The 26,020-nt window shown below is 48.1% G+C and overlaps 1 protein-coding gene across 2 annotated transcripts in view; it reads right to left on the reverse strand.

The window, feature by feature from the left end:
* DGCR2 (DiGeorge syndrome critical region gene 2) overlaps positions 1–25,471 on the reverse strand; it is a 72,735-nt gene extending 47,264 nt beyond the window's left edge. Inside the window, exon 1 of one of the 2 annotated variants that reach the window (XM_081252722.1) lies at positions 25,200–25,471. In XM_081252722.1, the coding sequence (XP_081108848.1) occupies positions 25,200–25,278 (79 nt within the window). In that variant the 5' untranslated portion in view covers positions 25,279–25,471. The remainder of the gene's footprint in view (positions 1–25,199) is intronic. The other variant, XM_081252721.1, reaches the window with a different exon arrangement.
* Between the last annotated feature and the right edge of the window lie 549 nt (positions 25,472–26,020).

Raw genomic sequence — 26,020 nt, forward strand, 5'->3', positions numbered from 1 at the left:
CTGACCTGTACACTTAAAGTGGTTAAAGTGGTAAACCTGATGTCATGTGAATTTTACCACAATTTTTAAAAACCCTTTAAGAGAAAGGAGAGAAAATAAAGAAAGAAAGAAAGAAAGAAAGAAAGAAAGAAAGAAAGAAAGAAAGAGAGAGAGAGAGAATCCCAAGCACATATCCCATTGGCCATCACATCAGGTAGCCTCCGGAAACAGCACTCTGCACCTGTGAGAGAGGGAGAGAGAGGCAGAGGACCCCTTGGTGCTGTCATGAAAATCATCTGACCTTTTGGAGTCCTAGAAACCCCAGCCACACGGGGAGAGCTACTGCTTTTAAAAAAAATTTTAATTAATTAATTTATTTTTATCTTTGGCTGCATTGGGTCCCCGTTGCTGTGCACAGGCTTTTCTCTAGTTGCGGCGAATGGGGGCTACTCTTCATTGTGTGCACAGGCTTCTCATTGCGGTGGCTTCTCTTGTGGAGCATGGGCTCTAGGAGCATGGGCTCAGTAGTTGTGGCTCACAGGCTCTAGAGCGCGAGCTCAGTAGTTGTGGCTCGCGGGCTCTAGAGCGCGGGCTCAGTAGTTGTGGCTCGCGGGCTCAGTAGTTGTGGTGCACGGGCTTAGTTGCTCTGCAGCATGTGGGATCTTCCCAGACCAGGGCCCGAACCCATGTCCTTCGCATTGGCAGGCAGATTCTCAACCACTGCGCCACCAGGGAAGCCCAGAGCTACTGCTTTAACCACGCGATGTCTGGGGCCTGGAGGACTCGTGCCCTGTAGAAATGTCATGTCTCTGCAGTACAGATTCTTTCTCTAGATTCAATTTCTTCCTTGTCAGCAAGTTTCGGCCTCATCTTAAATTATGTAAAGTGAGCTGTCTCAGGTTTCTGTGTGAAATTTAGTACATGGCCTAAATTGTCTAGAACTGATTTCCTCTCAACATTTACCCACAAAGAAATAGAGGAAGGGACTTACATGGCAGACCAGTGGTTAGGACTCTGTGCTTTCACTGCCTGGGCCCGGGTTCAATCTCTGGTCAGGGAACTAAGATCTCACATGCCATATGGCGCAGCCAAAAAAAAAAAAAAAGAAAGAAAGAAAGAAAGAAATAGAGGGGGACTTCCCTGGTGGCACCAGTGGTTAAGAATCCACCTGCCGGGCTTCCCTGGTGGTGCAGTGGTTGAGAGTCTGCCTGCCGATGCAGGGGACATAGGCTTGTGCCCTGGTCTGGGAAGATCCCACATGCCGCGGAGCAGCTGGGCCCATGAGCCATGGCTGCTGAGCCTGCGCGTCCGGAGCCTGTGCTCCGCAACGGGAGAGGCCACAACAGTGAGAGGCCCATGTACCGCAAAACAAAAACAAACAACAAAAAAAGAATCCACCAATTCAGGGGACACAGGTTCGAGCCTTGGTCCAGGAAGATCCCACATGCCGCGGACTAAGCCTGTGCACTACAACTACTGAGCCTGCGCTCTAGAACCTGAGTGCCACAACTACTGAAGCCCGAGCGCCTAGAGCCCATGCTCCGCAACAAGAGAAGCCACCGCAATGAGAAGCCCGCACACCACAATGAAGAGTAGCTCCCGCTTGCCGCAACTAGAAAAAGCCTGCACACAGCAACGAAGACCCAACGCAGCCAAAAATAAATATATAAATTTATTAAAAAAGAGAAATAGAGGAAGATGGCATACAGCAGAAGCCCATCACTTGGGAAATCAAAACTCAGCCCAGAAGTGCAGGAGCGGGTTGGGCCCCCTCTCCCCAGCCACCACGGCCCAGGCTCCCAGCGACCCGCAGGCCCAGCCCTAGGCCACCCGGCCTCCCCAACATGGTTCGCACATGCTTCCCCGGAAAGAGCTCAGGGTGGGGCCCAGTGGGTGCTGGGCAGTGCTGTGCAGGGCTAGAAGGCATGGCGCCTGGGCATGAGGGCTGTCGGTCCCTGCTAACAAGTGCTGACAACGCAGAGAAGTCAGATGCAGATCCGCGGGTCGCCCTGCAAGGCGGGCCCCCTGCAGAGGGCTCACCTGAGTCCTGAAGTCAGAGGCTGAGAATAAGGGGTCTGAACCCCTAGTGACCATAGGGAAGGCCGTGGGCTGGACCCCTGCCACGATCAGAGAAGGTGGGGCATGTGCCCTGGAGGGAGCCCTGTGTGGCAGGGCCCAGTGGGACACATGAACCAAAGGGACCAAGTGGCTTCACGGTCACGCTGTGAGGAGCCACGGAGGAGTAGCCCCAGAACACCCATGGCAGCAGGGCCTGGGAGGCCGTTCTAGAACCAACTGTGATTACATCAGCAACTCCCACCTTCCCGACGGGTTCCAAGTGCCACTTGCCTTTTCAGGAGGCAAAGGGCCGCCTCCAGCCTTCCTCTGGCACCTCCTCTTCCCATGTTCTTGGGAACCCTGACTCGGCTATTCCCACGGCTCCCCCTGTAGCACCCCTGCCCCGTTCCCAGTGGTTCCCAGTCGCTATCACTTCACGGCTCCAGCAGGTTCCTGGCATGATATACAGGGAGATGAGCTTTGAAAGAGGCCCCAGGGACCTGTCCCTAGACAAACCACAGGCCTCAGTTCCCGGACTGCAGTGAAGCCCCTTGTCAGCCAAGACCCCTACTCCACCTTGCTGGGCTCCATCTCCTCCTGCGGGTGGTGGACACGAGGCCCCAAGGAGGTGGCCGGCTGCGCAGCTTCATGTGTGTCCTCCGTCCCCTGGAATGACTCCGGGGCCCTCTGAGGAGGAACATGCTCTCGGAGGGACCTGCCCGGGGAAAGGGGTCAGGCCCAGGGATCTGAACGGTGCGGCGCCCCGTCAAGGCCCCACGGACAGAAGGCCTGGGCGTCCCTAGGCTCAGGCAGACGCCAGGGTCACAGCAGGAGCAACACTGGCATCTGATCTTCAAGCCTCAAGGCGCTCAGAGACCAGCTGCCTGTGACCCTCAAGCCCGAGGGCCCAGAGTTCTAGAGGGAGCTGGAGGCGCGTGGCTCAGGGCAAACTATAGACTGAAGTGTTACCAGTGGGTTTAAAAGCAGGCCAGGGCTTCCCTGGTGGCGCAGTGGTTGAGAGTCCACCTGCCGATGCAGGGGACACGGGTTCATGCCCCGGTCCAGGAAGATCCCACATGCCGTGGAGCGGCTGGGCCCGTGAGCCATGGCCGCTGATCCTGTGCGTCCGGAGCCTGTGCTCCGCAGTGGGAGAAGCCACAACAGTGAGAGGCCCGCGTACCGCAAAAAAAAAAAAAAAAAAAAACCCAAAAAATAAATAAATAAATAAAATAAAAGCAGGCCAGACACCCCGCTGCTTATACTATCCCCGCCTCGGCCACCTGGCTCCCTCAGCAGAAGGGTTGACCCACCTGCCCTGTCCCCTGTTGGGCTGGCACAGCAGGATAGGACCCAGATCCCCAGCCCCAAAGCCAGCACAGCTAAGCAGAATCCAGGCAGGAATCACAGCTGCCCCGCCAGGATGCTCCGCACTCTGATGTGGGGTGTGACTAACCCATCGTCCTTCAGAGGGTTGGGTCCAAATTTTCTGATTCGGACCCATTTTCTCTCTGTTAAGACAGAAGTCAGAGGACTCATGAAACGCAGCGCCTCCGTAGAGGTCAGCCCCACAAAGCCCCAGGGGACCAGGGCTGCCTGTCTGCCAACGGGACCTGCAGAGCCAGGGATGCACCAAAGCACTGTGAACATGAAAAGGCTCCTGTGGTGGTTTCAAAATACGTCCGCTGATGCTTCGATGTGCCTCCCTACCACCAGGGGCTCCCCAGTCACTGTGACCTTCAAACCCTTCACTGAGCCAGGGCCAGGCTCCCCCTCACTCAGCCCACCTGAGGGAGAGAAGACGCCCCCTGCTTCCCAGCAGCTGCCTGCCCCAGGGGAGCGGCAGCCACTCCCGCCCATCAGCCAAGGAGTCACAAGGCTGGACATTGCCCCCCCCAGCACAAAGTGACAAGGCCGAAGTTCAGTGTTGATTTCTCATAAATAACAAGCACGTTCTACATCCAGGAGGTGAAGTGACCATCACCTGCAACCTTCTCTCCTCGGACACGGCCCAACCAGGACACTGGCTGGTCTGCTCTGCCTGCCCTGCCCTGTGAGTCTCCTCAGTGGATGTTAGGGAAAGAAGGCCTGGCTGCAAGTGAGTGAGCCTAGAAGAGGAGGGGAGACCCCAGGCAAAGGACGGGACCAGAGAGGAGAGGCAGGATCGCCACGCATTTCTACTGAACCAACAGCACCTCAAGGAACGAACAGCAACCGGCAACAAGTCTACACTTTATGAGGGCTGAGTGCAAGGGAGGGAGGGAGGGGTATACTTGGGAGGGAGACCAGGGCAAAGGGGTGGGCAGAACTGGAGTAACAGCATCCACCTCTGACGGAACATCCACCAGCAGCTTCATCCAACATTCATGCCACACATTTTTCACTTTTCTTTCTTTCTCCCGGTTTTATTGAGATATAATGACAAACAGCACTGTGTAAGTTTAAGGAGTGCACCGTAATGATCTGACTTACAGACATCGTGAAATGATTACCACAAAAAGTTTAGTGAATATGAATCATCTCATATAGATACAAAATTAAAGAAGCAGAGATTTTTTTCCTTGTGATGAGAACTCTTAGGGTTTATTTTCTTAACGACTTTCCTATATAACACGCAGCAGTGTTAATTCTATTTATCATGTTGTACATTACATCCTGAGCACTTATTTATCTTATAACTGGAAGTTTGTACCTTTCGACTGCCTTCATCCAATTCCCCCTCCTCCCCAACCCCCGCCTCTGGTAACCACAAATCTGATCTCTTTTCTCTGAGTTTATTTTTTGTTTTTGAAGTATAACTGACCTACAACACTATGTTAGTTTCCATTATATAACATGTTCTATATTTCTATACACTTCAAATGATCACAACTCCAGCTACCATCTGTCACCATGCAAAGTTATTATAATATTATTGACCATGTTCCTTATGTTGTATATTTCATACTTGTGAACCAATTACATTGCAACTGTCAGTTTGTACCTCTTAATCTCCCTCACCTATTTCTTTCCTTCCCCCACCCCTCCCCTCTGCAACCACCTGCTTCTTCTCTGTATCTATAACTCTTTCTGTTTTGTTACACTTGTTTGTTTTGTCTCTTTTTAAATTTTTATTTATTCATTTGGCTGCGCTGGGTCTTAGTTGCAGCATGTGGCACCTTTGTTGTGGCATGCAGGATCTTTAGCTGCAGCATGCAGGATCTTTGGTTGTGGCATGCGGGATCTTTAATTACAGCATGCAGGATCTAGTTCTCTGACCAGGGATCGAACCCGGGCCCCTTGCATTGGGAGGGCAGGGTCTTAACCGCTGGACCACCAGGGAAGTTCCTGTTTTGTTTTTTTTTTAGATTCAACATATAAGCGAAATCATACAGTATTTGTCTTTCTCTGACTTATTTCAATTAGCATAAGACCCTCTAGGTACATCCATGTTGATACAAATGGCAAGATTTTACTCTTTTTATGGCTGAGTAATATCCCACTGTATATATATACCACATCTTCTTTATCTACTCATCAATTGATGGGCACACTTAGGTTGCTTTCATATCCTGGCTATTGTATACAATGCTGCAATAAACAAAGGCGTGCATATATGTCTTTTACTTAGTATTTTCATTTTCTTTGGATAAATACCAAGGAGTGGAACTGCTGCACTGTATATGGTGGTATTATTTTTAACTTTTTGAGGACTCTCCATACTGTTTTCCATAGTGGCTGCACCAATTTACATTCCCACCAACAGTGCACGGAGGTTCTCTTTTCTGCACATCCTTGCCAACACTTGTTATTTGCTGTCTTTTTGATGACAGCCATTCCAACAGCTGTGAGGTGATATCTCATTGTGGTTTTGAATTGCATTTCACTGATGATTAGTGGTGTTGGCCATCTGTATGATTTCTTTGGAAATACATCTATTCACACCTCTGCCCATTTTTAAATGTTTTTTTTATGTGACTGTAAATGGGACTGTTTTCTTAATTTCTCTGACAGTTCAGTGTTAGTGTATAAAAATGCCACAGATTTCTGTATATTAATTTGTATCCTGCAACTTTACAAAATTCATTGATGAGCTCCAGCAGTTTTTTGGTGGCGTCCTTAGAATTTTCTATGTGTAGTATCATGTCATCTGCAAACGGTGACAGTTTTACTTCTTCCTTTCCAATTTGGATTCCTTTTATTTCTTCTTTTTCCTTCTTCTTTTTCGGCCACGTCGTGCGGCATGCGGGATCTAAGTTCCCTGACCAAGGATGGAACCCGGGCCCCCTGCGTTGGGAGCACAGAGTCTTAACCACTAGACTGCCAGGGAAGTCCCTATTCCTTTTTTTTTTTTTAATTTCTTTTTCTTGTCTGATTGCTGTACCTAGGACTTCCATTACTCTGCTGAATAAATAGTGGCAAGAGTGGGCATCCTGTCTTGTTCCTGATCTCATAGGAAATGCTTTCAGCTTTTCACTGTTGAGAATGATGTTAGCTGTGGACTTGTCATATATGGCCTTTATTATGTTCAGGTATGCCTCTTCTATACCTACTTTGTTGAGAGTTTTTTAAAATTACAAACAGATGCTGAATTTTGTCAAAAGTTTTTCCACATCTACTGAGATGATATTTTTATTCTTTAATTCTTTAATGTGGTGCATCACATTGATTGATTTGTGGATAGCGAACCATCCTTGCATCACTGGGAGAAATCCTACTTGATCGTGGGGATTTTAATGTATTGTTTTTTTTGTTTATTTTTTAAAATTTTTGGCCGTGTTGGGTCTTCATTGCTGCGCACAGGCTTTCTCTAGTTGTGGTGAGCAGGGGCTAATCTTTGTTGCGGTGTGTGGGCTTCTCATTGTGGTGGCTTCTCTTGTTGCAGAGCACGGGCTCTAGGCGTGCAGGCTTCAGCATTTGCAGCAATGTGGGCTCAGTAGTTGTGGCATGCGGGCTCTAGGGCGTGCAGGCTTCAGTAGTTGTGGCTCATGGGCTCTAGAGCACAGGCTCAGTAGTTGTGGCACATGGGCTTAGTTGCTTCCCAGACCAGGGATTGAATCCGTGTCCCCTGCATTGGGCAGGTGGATTCTTAACCACTGTGCCACCAGGGAAGTCCGGGATTTTAATGTATTGTTGAAATCGGTTTGCTAATGTTTTGTTGAGGATTTTGGCATCTATGTTCATCAATGATATTGGAATGTAATTTTCGTTTTTTGTGATATCTTTGTCTGGTTTTGGTATCAGGGTGATGCTGGCCTCACAGAATAAGTTCAGAAACATTCCTCTCTGTAATTTTTCTGAATAGTTTGAGAAGGAAAGATATCAACTCTTCTCTAAATGGCTGGTAGAATTCACCTGTGAAGCCATCTGGTCCTGGACTTTTGTTTGTTGGGAGTTTTTTTAACTTACTGACTCAATTTCATTACTGGTAATTGGTCTGTTCATATTTTCTATTTCTTCCTGGTTCAGCCTTGGGAGATTTTACATTTCTAGGAATTTGTCCATTTCTTCTAGGTTGTCCATTTTATTAGCATACAGTTGTTCATAGTAGTCTTTTATGATCCTTTGTATTTCTGTGGTATCAATTGTAATGTCTCCTTTTTCATTTCGGATTTTATTTGGGCCCTCTCTTTTTTACTAATGAGTCTGGCTAAAGGTTTATCAATTTTGTTTAGCTTTTCAAAAACACAGCTCTTAGTTTCATTGATATTTTCTATTGTTTTTTAGTCTCTATATTTTGTTTATTTATGCTCTGATCTTTCTTTCTATTAACTTTGGGTTTTGTTCTTCTTTTTCTAGTTTCTTTACGTTGTTTGAGATTTTCTTATTTCCTGAGGTAGCTTATATCATTATAAACGTTCAGAACTGCTTTTGCTGTATCCTATAGATTTTGGATCATTGTGTTATTATTTATTTATCTATCTATCTATCTATCTATCTTTGGCTGCATCAGGTCTTAGTTGCAGCACGCAGGATCTTTTGTTGCAGTGTGTGGGCTTCTCTCCAGTTGTGGCGCACGGGCTCCAGATCACAAGGCCTCTGTAGTTGCAGCAGGCAGGCTCTCTAGTTGCAGTGCACAGGCTTAGTTGCCCCACGGCATGTGGGATCTTAGTTCCCCAGCCAGGGATCGAACCCACATCCCCTGCATTGGAAGGTGGATTCTTAACCACTGGACCACCAGGGAAGTCCCTGGATCACTGTGTTTTTGTTTTCATTTATCTCCAGGAATTTAAAAATTTTATTTCTTCAATGATCCATTGGTTGTTTAGCAGTATATTGTTTAACCTCCACATGTTTGTGTTTTTTGTATTTTTTCTTGTAGTTGATTTCTAGTCTCATAGTTTTGTGGTAGAAAAAGATGCTTGATATGATTTCAGTCTTCTTAAATTTACTGAGACTTGTCTTGTGGCCTAGCATATGGTCTATGCTGGAGAATGTTCCATGTGCACTTGAAAAGAATATGTATTCTGCAGCTTTCAGATGGAATGTTCTATATAGGTCTATTAAGTCCATCTGTCTAATGTGTTGTTTAAGACCAGTGTTTCCTTCCTGATTTTCCTTCTGGATGATCTGTCCATTGATGAAAATGGGATGTTAAAATTCCCTACTATTATTGTGTTACTATCAGTGTCACCCATTATGTTGTTTTACGTACTTAGGTTGTTCCTATGTTGGGTGCATGTATATATATATTGTTTAAGACTTTTTTTTTTAATGTGGACTGAATTTTTAAAGTCTTTATTGAATTTGTTACAATATTGCTTCTGTTTTATGTTTCAGTTTTTTGGCCCTGAGGCATGTGGGATCTTACCTCCTTGACCAGGGATCGAACCCACACCCCCTGTATTGGAAGGCGAAGTGTTAACCACTGGACCGCCAGGGAAGTCCCTGGGTACATGTATATTTACAACTGTTATATTTTATTCTTGGATTGATCCCTTGATTATGTAATATCCTTTTTGTCACTTCTTACAATCTTTGTTTTAAAGTGTATTTTGTCTGATGTAAGTATTGCTACCTTAGTTTTTTTTTCATTTCTATTTGCATGAAATACCTTCTTCTATCTCCTGACTTTCAGTCTGTGTGGCTTTACATGTGAGGTGAGTTACCTTTAGGCAGCATATATATGGGGTCTTATTTTGTGCATCCACTCAGCTACTCTCTTCTCTGTCTTTTGATTGGAATATTTAGTCCATTTATATTTAAAGTAATTATTCATATGCACCTACTTAATTGCCATTTTGTTGACTGTTTTTGAGTTGTTTTGTAGTCCTTTTTGGTTCCTTTCTTCTTCTTTTGCTCTATTCCCTTGTGATTTGATGAATCTTTCATGTTATATTTGGATTCTTTTCTCTTTTTTGTGTATTTATTACAGGTTTTTGGTTTGTGTTTATCATGAGGTTTATATATAGATATAGATAGATACATAGATAGATAGATACAATTATTGTAAATTGCTGATCTCTTGAGTTCAAATGCATTCTAATCTTTTTTTTTTTTTTTTTTTTTTTGTGGTATGCGGGCCTCTCGCTGTTGCGGCCTCTCCAGCTGGGGAGCACAGGCTCAGCAGCCACGGCTCACGGGCCCAGCTGCTCCACGGCATGTGGGATTCTCCCGGACCGGGGCACAAACCCGCGTCCCCTGCATCGGCAGGCGGACTCTCAACCACTGCGCCACCAGGGAAGCCCCTCTACTCTTCATTTTTACTGCACCCCTGCACAAAGTTTACTGGTTTGACATCATATTTTATATCTTTTTGTTTTGTGTATCCCTTTACTTATGATGGATATAGGTGATTTTTACTACTTTTGTCTTTTAACCTTCCTACTGGCTTCATACATGGTTGACTTACTACTTTTACTGTATATTTCCTATTATTAGATTTTTCCTTTCATTATCTTCATATTTCTAGTTGTGGTCTTTTATTTTCCACTAGAGAAGTCCCTTTAACATTTTTTGTAAAGCTGGTTTGATGGTGCCAATCTCTTAGTTTTTGCTTGCCTGTTAACATTTTGATCTCACCATGAAATCTGATGAAAGCTTTGCTGGTTTGCAGAACTGGAGTGATAGCTATCTCACATCTTACGTAACATATATCAGCAATTTCATACAATACTCAAAACATATTCTGATGACAGCCATGGTATAGTATAGCCAGTACATCTCAAGAGAAACAACAGCAATAGCAAAATCAGATTCTTGAAAGTTCATTTTGCATGTGCCAAGCAGTGTATAAAGTGCCTTGAATACATTTTTACATTTAAATCCTTCAGACGAACCCATTAGCTCCTTCAAACAACAGAGCCTTGTGCCTCCTGGGGCCAGGTACTGTGCTGGATGCAAGCGAGAACAGAAGAAGAAGTACAAGGTCTCTGCCCTCACAGAGCTCAAAGTCTAGTAAGGAGGCAGATCTTCCCAACCATGGAGTAGGCAAAGATTACCATAAAAGAAAAAACTGATAAATTGGACTTCTTCAAAATTCACAATTTCTTTGATCAAAAGCTCAGTAAAGATACCTAGTTCAGTGGAACAGAACACAGAGCCCAGAAATACACCCACACTAATGTGGCCAATTGATTTTTGACAAAGGTACAAAGACAATTCAATGGAGAAAGAATAATAGCTCAGTAAGTGGTAGTGAAACAACTGGAAATCCACATATCAAAAAATGAAGCTCAACTCACAGACATACAAAACAAAATTATGGTTACCAAGGGGGAAAGGGGTGGGGGGCAGGAGGGATAAATTAGGAGTTTGGGATTAACAGATACACACTACTATATATAAACTAGGTAAACAACAAGGACCTATATATAGCATAGGAAACTATATTCAGCATCTTGTAATAACCTACAATGGAAAAGAACTTGAAAAAGAATATATATGTAATATAAATATATGTATAAACATATTTCTAAATATATATATACATATATATATCTGAATCACTTTGCAGTACACCTGAAACTAACACAACAGTGTAAATCAACTATACTTCAAAAAATAAAAAATCCCAGTGCTCTACCGCTCAAAAACAAAACAACAACAAAAACAAAAACCCCAGAAAAACAAACCTCAACCCATACCTTAATATTAACCCCAAAAAGATCAAGGACTTAAATATAAAACCTAACACTATAAAACTTCTAGGAGAAAATATAAGAAAATCTTTGTGAACCTGCGTTAGGCAGAGTGCTTACATTCATCACCAAGAAGAAAAATTATTATAAACTGGACTTTACCAGAAGACAAGTGGTTGCCAGGTGGGACCTCAAGGCAGAGGAGGCACTGACCACAAGGCGTACAAGGGAACTACGGGGGGATAGAAGTGTGTTCCGCATCCTGAGTGTGGTGCTGGTTACATTTGTCAAAGCTCAAAGAATGATACACAGAAAGAGTGAATTTTAGTGTACTAAACAAATAAACATGTTTTTAAAAGTACAGTTAAGCAAATGAATGGGTAAGTCACTGACAGAAAATATCTGCAACACATCTAAGAACTTTTGTATATCTGGAATACAAAAAGAACTTCTACAACTCAACAATAAACATAAATAACGAAAAGGCAAAAAACCTCATACAAGTGAGCAAAATATTTGAAGAAATACTTCTCCAAAGAAGATACATGAACAGTTAAAAAGGACATGAAAAAGGACTTCCCAGGTGGTCCAGAGGTTAAGACTCTGTGCTTCCACTGCAGGGAGCATGCGTCCAACTCTTGGCAGGGAAACTAAGATCCCGCACGCCGTGTGGCATGGCCAAATTTAAAAAAAAAAAAAAGGACATGAAAAAGTTCTCATCATCATCACTCACAGGGAAATGCAATTAAAAAGAACCACCTGGGCTTCCCTGGTGGCGCAGTGGTTGAGGGTCCGCCTGCCGATGCAGGGGACACGGGTTCGTGCCCCGGTCCGGGAAGATCCCACATGCCGCGGAGCAGCTGGGCCCGTGAGCCATGGCCACTGAGCCTGTGCGTCTGAAGCCTGTGCTCCGCAACGGGAGAGGCCACAACAGTGAGAGGCCTGTGTACCGCAAAAAGAGGAAAAAAAAGAACCACCTGATGGGACTTCCCTGGTGGCACAGTGGTTAAGAATCCGCCTGCCAACTGTTGGTGGGAATGTAAATTGATACAGCCACTATGGAGAACAGTATGGAGGTTCCTTAAAAAACTAAAAACAGAACTACCATATGATCCAGCAATCCCACTACTGGGCATATACCCTGAGAAAACCATAATTCAAAAAGAGTCATGCACCACAGTGTTCATTGCAGCACTATTTACAATAGCCAGGACACGGAAGGAACCTAGGTGTCCATCGACAGATGAATGGATAAAAAAAAAATGGCACATGTATACAATGGAATATTACTCAGACATAAGAAGAAACAAAACTGAGTTATTTGTAATGAGGTGGATGGCTAGAGTCTGTCATACAGAGTGAAGTAAGTCAGAAAGAGAAAAACAAATACCGTACGCTAACACACATATATGGAATCTAAAAAAAAAAAAAAAAAGGTACTGATGAACCTAGGGGCAGGACAGGAATAAAGACGCATACATTGAGAATGGACTTGAGGATGTGGGGGGGGGAGGGTAAGCTGGGATGAAGTAAGAGAGTAGCACTGACGTATATACACTACCAAATGTAAAACAGATAGCTAGTGGGAAGCAGCTATATAACACAGGGAGATCAGCTCAGTGCTTTGTGTCCACCTAGAGGGGTGCGATGGGGAGTGTGGGAGGGAGACGCAAGAGGGAGGTGATACGGGGATATATGTATACATATAGCTGATTCACTGTTATACAGCAAAAACTAACACAACATTGCAAAGCAATTATACTCCAATAAAGATGTTAAAAGAAAGAAAGGGAGAGGGAGGGTAGGAGGGAGAGGGAGAGGAAGGAATGAAGGAAGGAAAGAAGGAAGGAAGGAAGGAAAGAAGGAAGGAAGGAAGAAAGAAAGATAAAGAAAGAAAGAATCCGCCTGCCAGTGCAGGCGACACAGGTTTGAGCCCTGGTCCAGGAAGATCCCACATGCCACGGAGCAACTAAGCCCGTGCGCCACAACTACTGAACCGGTGCTCTAGAGCCCACAAGCCACAGCTACTGAGCCTGCGTGCCACAACTACTGAAGCCCGTGCACCTAGAGCTCGTGCTCCACGACAAGAGAAGCCACTGTAATAAGAAGTCCACGCACCGCAATGAAAAGTAGCCCCCACTCACCGCAACTAGAAAAAGCCCACGTGCAGCAACGAAGACCCAATACAGCCAAAAATAAATAAATAAAAATAAAATAAAAAAAAAATAGCACAAGCACTCTGAAAAAACATCTGGCAGTTTCTTATCAAGTTAAATCTTGTTTTATTTGATAGAGTATTAGAAGCCTTAGCTAGTGCAATTAGGCAAGAAAAAGAAATAAAAGGCATCCAAATTGGAAAGGAAGAAGTAATATTATCTCTCTTCACAGCTGACGTGATCTTGTAGGTCATGTCTAAAGATTACACACACACACACACACTGTTAGAACTAATAAACAAATTCAGCAAAGTTGATCACAAAATAAACAAATTCAGCAAAGTTGCAAAGCAAAGTTGCAACACATAAAAATTAGTTGTGCTTCTATACACTAACAATGAACAACCTGAAAAAAAAATTAAGAAAACATCTCCATTTACAATAGCATCAAAAAAAAAAAATTCAGCAATAAACTTAACCAAAGAGGTGAAAGACTAGTACACTAGTAAACAAACTACAAAAGATTGCTGAAATTAAAAAAGACACAAGGGGGCTTCCCTGGTGGTGCAGTGGTTGAGAGTCCACCTGCCAATGTAGGGGACGTGGGTTCGTGCCCCAGTCCGGGAGGATCCCACATGCCGCGGAGCGGCTGGGCCCGTGAGCCATGGCCACTGAGCCTGCACGTCCAGAGCCTGTGTTCCGCAACAGGAGACCACAGCAGTGAGAGGCCCACATACCTCCAAAAAAAAAAAAAAAAAGACACAAGGGGCTTCTCTGGTGGCGCAGTGGTTAAGAATCCGCCTGCCAATGCAGGGGACACAGGTTCGAGCCATGGTCCAGGAAGATCCCACAAACTGCGGAGCAACTAAGCCCGCGAGCCACAACTACTGAGCTCACGTGCTACAACTACTGAAGCCTGAGCGCCTAGAGCCTGTGCTCTGCAACAAGAGAAGCCACTGCGATGAGAGACCCGTGCACCGCAACAAAGAGTAGCCCCTGCTCGATGCAACTAGAGAAAGCCACATGTAGCAGTGAAGACCCAATGCATCCAAAAATAAATAAATAAATAAATAAAATTTATTTAAAAATATATAATAAAGAAGACACAAATACGGACTTCCCTGGTGGTCCAGTGGTTAAGACTCCATGCTTCCACTGCAGGGGGCATGGGTTCAATCCCTAGTTGGGGAAGTAAGATTCCACATGCTACGTGGTGCAGCCAAAAAAAAAAAAAAGACAGAAATAAACAGAAAGACATCCAATATTCATGGACTGGAAGACTTAAGAGGTCAATACCGGGACTTCCCTGGTGGTGCAGTGGTTAAGAATCCGCCTGCCAATTCAGGGGACACAGGTTTGATCCCTGGTCCGGGAAGATCCCACATGCCGCAGAGCAACTAAGCCCGTGCGCCACAACTACTGAGCCTGCACCCTAGAGCCCATGAGCCACAACTACTGAAGCCTGCGCGCCTAGAGCCCATGCTCCACAACAAGAGAAGCCACTGCAATGAGAAGCCCACGTGCCGCAACTAGAGAAAGCCTGCGTGCAGCAACGAAGACCCAAAAGAGCCAAAAATAAATAAAATAAATAAATTTCTAAAAAAAAGAGGTCAATACTACCCAATCTACAGATTCAATACAATCCTTATCAAAATGCCAATGTTTTTTTTTTGCCAAGAGAAAAATTCATCCCAAAATTAATGTGAAAACTCAAAGGACCCTGAACAGCAAAACCAATCTTAAGAAATAAAAACAAAGCTGGAGGCCTCACACTTCCTGATTTCAAAACACAGTAAATTACAAAACTACAGTAAACAAAACAGTGACTGGCATAAACAATGACATATAGGCCAATGGAACAGAATAGAGAGCCCTGAAACAAATCCTCACATATATGGTAAAATGATCTTTGAGAGAGTAGCAAGGTTACACAATGTGGAAAGGATAGTCTCTTCAACAAATAGTGCTGAGAAAAGTGGACACCTACGTGCAAAAGAATGCAGCTGTACCCTTACCTTATACCATATAGAAAAATTAACTCAAAATGATTGAAGACTTAAATATAAGACCTGAAACTATAAAACCCCTAGAAGAAAACATAGGAGAAAAGCTTCATGACATTGGATTTAGCAATGGTTTCTTGGATATGAAACCAAAAGCACAGGCAACAAAGGCAAAAGTAGACAAAGGGGACTACATCAAACTTAAAGTAACAACAAACTAAAAATGCAACCTACAAAATAAGAGAAAACATTTGCAAATCATGCATCTGATTAGGGGTTAGTAACCAGAATATATAGAAAACTCCTAAAACTCAACAGCCTAAAAACAAACAACCCAATTCAAAGACAGGCAAAAAGACCTGTTCCACTAACGTCCTTTTTCCATTCCAGGATCCAATCCAGGACACCACATTGCAGTTAGTATTACAAAGGAATTTCTTCTCTTTAAAAAAATATTTATTTATTTATTTATTTATTTATTTATTTATTTTTGGCTGCATTGGGTCTTAGCTGCGGCACGCAGGACCTTTCGCTGCTGTACACAGGCTCTTCCTTTCGGTGCGCAGGCAGTGCGCGGGCTTCTCTCTAGCTGTAGCGTGCAGGCTTAGTTGCCCCACGGCATGTGGAATCTTAGTTCCCTGACCAGGGACTGAACCGGTGTCCCCTGCATTGCAAGGCGGATTCTTAACCACTGGACCACCAGGGAAGTTCCACAAAGTAATTTCTAATATGCTCCATCAGAAGATTTTAAGGTAACAAAATAAAAAACATTCATTAATAGCATTTATTAATGCTAAAATCTAAATAATTTAATTGTAATAAATTTTACTTGGCCTTTGTCTCCAGTGATACTGACTGGTTGTCTACTCAACATACATAATTCTCTTCATACCATAAAAGCAAAACTGGAAAAAATATTTTAAGCAAATAGCAATATATACTAATGAGAGTTGACATGTTAAAACTATAAATATCTACTCCTAAAATGATACTTTAATTTACCCAGGCAAATACTACAACCTACTGGAAAAAGAAATGTTTCCTTACCAATTAGTGTGATGAAATAGAAGCCTGGTATAATAATGAGATTACAGTAAATACTTTTCTCAATATTATTTGTTTAATAAATGTGGTTTCAAATAAACACAGTTTTGAACCTAGCTGTTTAACAGACACACATTAGAGAAGAGAATTAATCCAAATAGCTTTTGGACCCAGTACTTTGAGTACATACCATCAGTCTAAAGACAAAAAAAGAGCTGGGGGAAAAAAAAATTCCCAAACTCTAACTCAGTCAGTCTGCTGTTGTTAGTGGTAACAGGTATAGCACTCCTGAGATGGTTCTCTGTGCACTGTGGGAATAAGGAAATAGTAAATCTACTGATGTTGTTGGAAGCCCCAGTTCTACTGTAGAAAAAGGGTGATACCAATATGAACCAGGGAAAGGAAGCAAGACCCTGGGATGCTGGGTTGGAACTAAAGATACAGTATGAACTTATAAACAAAGAGACTCACATGGACACACCCATACGCCCACACTACAGAGAGGGACACACGCCCCAGCTGGACCGAAAGGTCTAGCAGCAGCAAGGTCCTCTTGGTGATGAACACACCTAGCACCAAAATCTTGGTTTCTCCAAGAATACCATCTCCCACTAAAAGGAACCAGTGCTCCGTGGAAAAATGCTGGGGGCAGGAAAGATACAAGATGAGCCTGGTAATGAGGAATGTTCAACAGCGCTTGGGGCATGTCAGAAGGATACAGAAGCCAGCCTGAAGGGGTTCCCACTGCCCAAAACAACTGCAATATAATCACCAAAATGAATGACAATAATGACTATCACGCATTGAATAAGAAGAAGAATCCATGAGTCCACACCGATGTTAAAGAGGAAGAACAAGCTTTTTTACAGTAGACTAGTACTAAATGAAAGAGGAATAAGAGAAAAACATCATTTAGCAATCATCACAGCAATAACTGATTCAGGCAAGAATCATCAATAGATGCTTAAAACCACTGGGCCAGGGCTTCCCTGGTGGTGCAATGGTTAAGAATCAGCCTGCCAAAAAAAAAAAAAAGAATCAGCCTGCCAATGCAGGGGACATGGGTTCGAGCCCTGGTCTGGGACTATCCCACATGCCGCAGAGCAACTAAGCCCATGAGCCACAACTACTGAGCCCATGAGCCTAGAGGCTGTGCTCTGCAACAAGAGAAGCCACCACAATGAGAAGCCCACACACCACAATGAAGAGCAGCCCCCACTCGCTGCAACTAGAGAAAGCCCGCACGCAGCAACAAAGACCCAATGCAGCCAAAACAACCCACAAAAAAACCCCACACTGGGCCAGGTGATCTGTCTCCCTAACGAGTACCTGCCGACCACAAAGGGGGAAAGAAAGCCACCTTTCCAGTCGAGAAATGCAGTCAAAGCCACCTCACCACATGGCCACAGTTAACAAGGCCATTCCTGGGACAAGCTGCGCTGAAGGGGACTCAATGTCTCAGGGGATCACTCCTGCCAAAGAGGCGGCAACTGAATCTGACCACGAGGAAACAATCTGATAAACCCATAAGGAACAATATTCCAAAAAATGGCCAGCCTGTACTTTTTAAAAAGTCCACACCACGAAAGACAAAGAAAGCTAGGGAACTGTCCCAGATTTCAGAAGATTAAATGCACATGACAATTAAATGCAGCAGATGATTCCGGGCTGGATCCTGGATTGGGGGGAAAAAAAATGTGTGGTGAATGGGACAACTGGCAAAGTGGGGATATGGCTCATGGTACTACCCCCGTGTTAGCAGTCCTAAACGTGCTTCCGGGAGAACGGCTTGTTCTCAGGAAATAGGGGAAAGGAACTTAGAAATGAAGGGTCATGTCTGTGTGTGCAGATACATTTCATCTCTGGACGTGCGCGCATGCGCGCGCGCACACACAAAAAGCGTGCAGATGTGGGACGAGTCAGATGTCACAATCGGTAAATTTAAGTGAACTGTATACAGTTGGAGTTCACAGTACTATTTTTGCAACTTTTCTAGAAGCATGAAATGTTTTCAAAGTTAAAAAAGTTTTGGAAAAAGAATGAGGTAACCCTCTGCCTTCCTCTGAAGGAAGATACTTTGAAATCTTAATTCTTTTTGGAATTAAGGCTTCTTCATGCCAATAAAACATGCAGATCATTGGATCTTAGGATTTGGTTTCGCTTTTGCCAGTAAGGCACCTCACAAATGAGTAATTTTGTTCATGTCAAAGTTCCTCTAAATGGTCACTCTGAGTCTAAATTATCCTTAGTGAAATTATGTCATTTAGGTAAATAAGCACACGAATTAGAGTTATAGCATAAATACATGTAAAAACCAGGAGTCGACCTGGAGCTGCTGCAGATGGTTTTAGGTTGAGACAAGCCCACGATATCAGATCCTCAGCACCTGCCACCATCTCCAACCGTGCAGCTCTCTAAATTGCAGCTTCGGGTTGAGGAAAAGTTGTGATAAGAGGTCGCCTGGAAGAAGGCCCCACGGGCAAAACAAGACTGAGGAAAGTTCTTATAAAGGCTTGTCTAAAAAAAAAAAAAAAAAAAAGAATGAAGTAAAGCTGTATGGACTTACCCACAAAGACCTCCAAAACACTATCAAATGAAAAAGTAAAAAAAAACTTGTAAAAAAAGTATAATTCCATTTACATAAAATAATCGATGTATGAATTTTTATAAGTGTGAAAAAAAACCCGCCATCATATTTCCACTGTGCTGGGCTTTCCCACAGCTCACACACCGGTCTGGACCCACATCCTTCGCACGGATGGGGTGGAGGAGAGAATCTGAAGAACATCTCCCTTCCGGAAGTGGCCAACAGACCCCCAGACGGCTGCTGCAGAGCCCGCCGCATCCTTTCCAGGCCCTTCCAGGCCTCCCGTCCCATCTCATATGACCATGAAGCTCTGTGGGTAACTGACCGACCCAGGGACCCTAGGAAGTCGCCAGTGACACATGAAAAGGCCTCCACGTCAGTAGACCCGGTGGCAAGTGCGCAGGGGGTCCTGGAGCCTTACATCTCCAGACCGACCCTCCGGGACGCCCTCACGGTGGCTCCTGCCCCCTGTCCAGTGCCTTGGGGAGCCCCAGGCAATCCTCCCCACAGCGACCAACTCCAAAGGAGGGTCCCCAGGGAGGAAGGCGGCTTCCCAGCAGGGCAGGGGCTCAGGGTAGACCCGGAGGCCCTTGCAGTACAGCATCCACACAGGGCTCTGCTCTCAGCCCCCGCCTGTCCGACAAGGAGCTGTCAACAGCTGAGGACACAAAGACAGACGACAAGCTGATTAGACTGACAGCTCGCTGCCAGGGGCCCGAAAGCCAGCCTACAGCAAGGGACCAGAAGGGGCAGGGGCATGAAGGACAAGAGCCAGCCCCGGTGACTGGAGCGACGGCCACGCCAGGTGGAGAGGAGGGAGAGAAGGCAAGAGGCGAGCGTGTGCGGCCCCCACACCCGCCGGCTCTCGAGCGAGGCCAGTGTAGTGCGCCAGCCTGGGAAGGGCGGGCCACGTCCTTGGGCAGAGGGCACGGCCATCGGTGGGGCAGGCTGCCCCCCAGCCCCTGGCGGCTGGTGAGCTTCTTCATTGAGGACCCACAGCGATGAGAAGCCTCACCTGCCCTCACCTCTCAGGGCAGCTCACGCCTGCAGGAACGATCCTCCCCCCAACAGCGTGAGGCCCGGGCCAGCTGGCTCTGCAGCAGGCCCCCCCGAGTCCCTGGTCCTCGCCACCCCCACTGGGGCAGCTGCGAGGCCCGCTGGCAAAGGGAGCCGTTGCTCTTTATGTCAAAATATAAACAGCCATTTGTGCATTTGTTCAATAACTGATTTCTGAGCGCCCACTCTGTGCCAGACCAGGCCCGGGAGACCCAGCATGCATGTGACAAAGAGCAAACCATGTCAGCGTGAACAATCCTGGCCCTGTCCAAAGTGCTGTGACTGTTTGGGGGGCTCTGGGTAAGCCACCCCCACCTCCGGCGGCAGCTGGACTCAGAGCTCACGAAGCATCAGGCACTGGTCACAGCCACTGCACTCCCTGCCTCGGAGTCAGGGGGCTCTCCTGAGAAATATGTCCTCATGTGCTGGCACGTCCACACTCTCAGGGGGTCCTACACTCCCTGAATGCAATTCATGGATAATGCTCACAGCTTCTATGGAGCATTTGCTTTACATCTTTACACTTTTTAGAACTTGATACCAATCCACTTTCATTCTCATATCTCCACGAAGTACATACGCTCTGTTATTACGTCCATGTCACAGATGAGGAAACTGAGGCAACGAGAAGGCACACAGTGGGCAGCAGAGCGGGGCCAGACCCCGGACAGTGCAGCACTAGGCTCCTTGCTCTCAAACCACCACCACGGACTCACCTGGTGCTCCAGGGAAGCAACCCCAGACCTTGGCTTTCCTCTCTCCCAGATGGATGCCCAGAAGCCCCAGAACACTCTGGGACCCCGGGTCACCACGCTCCGACCACGGCCCACAGGCCATTCACCCTCCCCTGGACTTGCCCTGCAGAGGCCGACAGGGCCAAGCTTGGAGCGGCAGGACAAGATGTGACTTCTTTCACGAAACATCCCAGGTCAATAACCACACTGCAAGCCCACCCATCACTCTGACTGGCAAACAAACTAACGGTCCAAAATTGGGCTCTCGGGATCACACTGGCCTGCTCCGCAACCTGGAAGGGGAAGGGGCCGCTCACCAACTCCTCAGCACCCAGACACCAAGCACAGGGACAAGGGAGCAGCCCAGCAGCAGCTGGAGGAAAAGACGTTTAGTGGGTCCCCTGCTATCTCCCAGCTCCTAAACACTGTCACTGACACACTGCACTCAGAGTCAACTACCAGGTGTCGCCCTGTGCCCAGTGCCAGGGAGGCAGAGGACAGCGTGAGCTATGGGATCCCCACCGGTGCAGGGCAGCCCAGTCAGTGCTGCTGCTCATGGGTGGGGGGAAGCCAGGCCTGAGAGGAACCAGGGAGGACTGCGGCGACAGCAATCTGGGCCAGAGAAGCCACAGAGGTGCACACACATGTGCCAAAGTGCAGCAGCCACGCACCCCTCGCTCCTGAGACCAGAACCACCAACTGAAACTCTACCCCTGACTCAGGCTCCAGGGCCAAGCAAGCTTTGGCTGCAGTGCTGCCTTTCCCCTTTGCCATGGCGACACGGTGCCCGCACACAGCAGGCAGCAGGCAGGGAGGCATCACTGCTCATCTCTGCTCTCAGCACTGGCCAGAGTGATGGGGGGGAAGGGTCATGACATCTTCCACTTACTCTCAAATGGTTCAGAAAACAACCACGTGTGCACCTGCATATATACACACGTGCACACGTACACACATGCCCTCAGGGCGGGGAGAGTGGGGGTAAGGCAGATGAGGCAATATGCTAACAGGGAGGTCTGGGCAGAGGATGCGCAGGGCTCTTTGCACTAATTTTCTCCCTGCAACTCTTCTGTAAGTATGAAACCATTCCCCAGCAAAATATTTCTTTATAAAAAAAAAAAAAGAACAATTCATTAGCTAGTGAGATTGGAAAGTCTATTACGCTACTTTCCAAGTAAAAAGAATCCAAGTGTTAGGTCCAAAGCCCCATCTGTCAGCAGGACAAGCTCGGCAGTGCTGTGGGTTGGGGCTGAGCAGGGGCTCCAAACTCGGGAGGCGCCTGGCAAGCCCTGGACAGACTCCACTTTCCAGCTCCGTCTGTGAGCTTTGGCCACATCTGCTTGTGAAATAAAATATCCCCCCTCTTCCTGTTCACTAACCCACGTGCTGCTCCAGAGGCCGCAGGCGCTGGCCGGCTCACTGAGGATTTGTCAGTTCGGCACAGCCAGCAGGAGGGGTCCCGAGTGGCATAGGGGACAGAACCCTGAACTAGGAGCCAGCCCCCCACACACGCCCTTGTCTGTGCCCCAGCTCTGCTGCTCCTCCGCTGTGTGACCTCATGCACATCACTGGCCTCTCCCAGCCAGCTTCCCAGAAGCACAAGGAAGACAGCGTCCAGTCCTGCTCCTCTATCAGGCCAACCAGGTGAAAACAAGCTCTTCCAGAACTGCGGCCTCAGCTCACTCAGTGAAAGCAAATACATGGTGGGGTCCTCCTGGATGGAGCTGTGGCCAAAACCATGGCAGGATTTCCTTTCATAACTGAAGCCAGAAAAACACGGTTTTAGAAACAGCACTTGATGCTACATTCCATGAGAATGGGATGTAGATGGAGAAAGGTCACTGCGATGGTATCGCAGTCGGTGGCCCCCAAATGCCCCTCCATGTTTGTCACCCCTCGAAGAGGTCCCCACCCTCTTTTTCTCACCACAGCCCCAGAGTATACAACACACACCACTGTCATTCATGATGCCTGATCACAGCAGGGACCTGAGAGGAGGGCTGGTTCTACCCCTCAGATCAGAGTATTCAGATTGAAAAAGTTCTGCACCCTCACCTGGAGAACCACTGGGTGGAACAGGGGAACGGAGGTGGCCTGGGGGTCCACAGCTGCGGTTAAGGACAGACAGGGCAGGACATAGACAGCTGGAAGGGAGAGAGCCAAGGGTGCATGATGGCGGACAGACCAGACTTCTAGGACTGAAACCTCATCCCAGCCACCTGGTGTCATGAGTTCTGTTTCATTTCCCCCATCTGTAAAATGGAGGTAGCAACAATATCTAACCCACAGGGACCACCTGAGAGCCCCTGGCATATAACGCATCCTCAATCAACCAAGATCAAACATGAATTTAAAAGACATTGTGGGGACTTCCCTGGTGGCACAGTGGTTAAGAATCCGCCTGACAATGCAGGGGACACAGGTTCGAGCCCTGGTCTAGGAAGATCCCACATGCCGCGGAGCAACTAAGCCCGTGCGCCACAACTACTGAGCCTGCACTCTAGAGCCCACGAGCCACAACTACTGAAGCCTGCGTGCCTAGAGCCTGTACTCCACAATAAGAGAAGGCACCACAATGAGAAGCCCATGCACCACAATGAAGACTAGCCCTTGCTCACCGCAACTAGAGAAAGCCCACGCACAGCAACAAACACCCAACACAGCCAAATAAATAAAAATAAAAAGACATTGTGGCGGAAGGTCAAGTTCAGCACTTTCCTGTTGCCCCACTCTGTGAAAGGCCTCACACCCTAGCCTGCATCAGGGGAGCTAAAAGTGCTCCACCTGGCAGAAAGCCTCCTGGGAAGCAGGTCTGCCTGGTTCCCTCCTCACACCCCAGTGTGGGTCTAACCCAGGACTCTGAGAAAAAGCATGCAGACTAAGACCAGAAAAGCCTCCCTCCCAGGCGCCAGCCAGCAGACCCCTGCCTGGAAGGACACAGCACATACAGGTACCCAAGGAGAACATCTGACCCAGAGTGAGACCCACCTTGCTGCCCAACCAAAAGCAGGGAGCCATTTGGAGTCCCCCATGTTTTGCAGGGCAACTCAAAACACCACCAGGGGCTGCTGCAAAGTTCTGATGTGGGGAGTCATGGAATGAATAGGATAACTTTGCTCCCTCAACCAGAGCCACCCCCTGCCCCAACTCAGACCTGAGTGTGAGGCCTCCTGAAGCACACCCCTGCTTTGCAGGGGCACACGGTTAGCCACCTCTGCCACTACCTCATCTCTGCTTCCAAACCTGAAAAGCACTCCTACAGGGAGGGTATATTCTCTTCATTTGAGCATCCCTAGTGATGGGCAGGTGGGGAGCCACCCCAAGACACTTTCTGAATTGCTGCTGGCCAGCTGGCAGGATATGTGGACAGATGGAAAAGGAGTTGGGGACATCAGTCACATCCATCCACCCAGGCAGGAGATGCTGGACCCGGAACCAGAGACACCCTGAGAAAGACATGTATGACGTGTGGCTTCACCCCTCAGAATCCACTGACATAATGCGCAAAATCGGGACCCAGAAGTCAGACGGGATGACTCTCACTTCTCCACAGGTATAAACATGTTTTCTAAAGGACGTAATCACAAGAGCCCACAAATCCATTGGCTCTGGTCCCCAAGAGCCCATACAGCACTATCCTCCACAAGTGCTGGCTTCCGTTCCTACCAAGGCCACCCCCAAGCAGTCACCCCACCGTCCAGAGAAGCATCGCTGGACACTCCAGCTGAGTGGGGGCCAGGGTCCCGGCTACCAAGTGGACACTGGGGAGGAGGCAGAGCACTCCATACAGATAGCAGAGGCAGCGAGAGGTGCAGCGTGCCCAGGCAGGAGCCTGACTGGGGAGCCCGCACACCGCTATGCTCCCCTGCCTGCTGTACACACCCAGGTCTTAACAGCACCCACACAAGGAGCCCTGGCCACTTCTGCCTTCATGGGCCCCTTCCTCCATTAAAAAAAAAAATCAAGAACCACACTTTTAAACCGCACCGGTATAAAAACTAATGTATTTATATGAGCAGGTTACAGTATTTCCTTCAACCTGAAAGTTTAGGGCTTTTTCCTGCTGACTGTAAAACATTTTTACAGTCCACCAAAAGCACCTTGGGTCCCCGGCCTCCTGTGCCTGACGGATAAATCGGCCCTGCATTTGGGGTCTTGATTTCTCGCTGGAGGAGGAGGCACATCAGAAACAGAGATAAGGATCGTCCAGGACTTTCTGCTGCCGCGATCCCGATTCCCCACCACAGGCTTCCTTCAGAAAACGCAAGCCCCCGGGGGCTCCAAAAGCATCTGAGGGTCACAGACCAGGAGCACCCCCGGTGCCCGGCTCAGCGGCTCCCGGGCCGAGCGACCGTGACCAGCCAGCGGCTTCCAGGTGCCCCGAGCCGCCCCCTCGGCCCCCGGCCTGACCCCCATCGCTCCCGCTCCGTCGACCGCCGAGCGCGAAGTGAGGGCCCGGCGAGGTGGGGGTCCCGGCCTCCCCGCCCCCCCGCCCCGCCCGCGCCCCCGCCCCCACCACTGCGCACCTGGCCGCAGCGGCTCGGTGACCGTGAGCACCAGCAGGAAGAGCAGCAGGAAGGCACCGCTGTCTGCCTTGGGCACCATTTATCCTCCGTTCATCGTCCCCGGGGCGGCCGCGCGACCCCGCGGGGAGGCCGGGCCGGGCCGGGCCGAAGGTCAGGCCGGGCCGGGGCCAGGCCAGGCGAGGACGCTGCGGGAGGAGGGTCAAGAGGCCGCGGGCAGTCGCGCTCTCCGAGACTCTGGTCCCGCGCAAGATGGCGGCCGTCTTGCTCGGTCCGCACCACCCCGCCCCCGCCCGCGCCGCCCGCGCCGGCCAATGAGCGCCGGGTGGGGGTGGGATCTGCGTGTTCCCCATGCGCAGTGGCCGAAAGGGGCGGGGCCCAAGGGCGGGGCGGTGGCTGAGGGGTGGGCCCTTCGGGGGCGGAACTACGAGGAGTCAAAGGTGCCATTGGCTGAGCAGAGAGGAGAGGCTCGTGGGCGGAGCCTCAGCGGCGGGGCCTCCGAAGAGCCCCGCAGAGCCCGGGCGGCGGGGCCTAGATGACAGACACGGAAGGGGCGGGGCGTGGAGGGGCCGGGGCGGTCCGTGGGCGGGGCCTGAAGGGAGGGGCGGGGCGCAGGGAGCCGGTGGGCGGGGTGGGGACGGGCACCGGGTGAAGAGGGCCCTGGGACACCTAGCGTCTTCACACCTCGCGCACCTGCAGCCCCAGGTCCGGTCAGTGGCCCAAGAGTGCGCCCCAAAGTCGTCTTTTAAAGGCCGAACCGCTGCGGAGAGGGATGAGGAAAACTGGAGGGACCAGCCTAACCCTGAGGAGGTTCCGGAGGTGGT

This window comes from Mesoplodon bidens, assembly GCF_964165515.1.
Source record: "Mesoplodon bidens genome assembly, chromosome: 13".
In the NCBI taxonomy this organism is placed as follows: Eukaryota; Metazoa; Chordata; class Mammalia; order Artiodactyla; family Ziphiidae; genus Mesoplodon; species Mesoplodon bidens.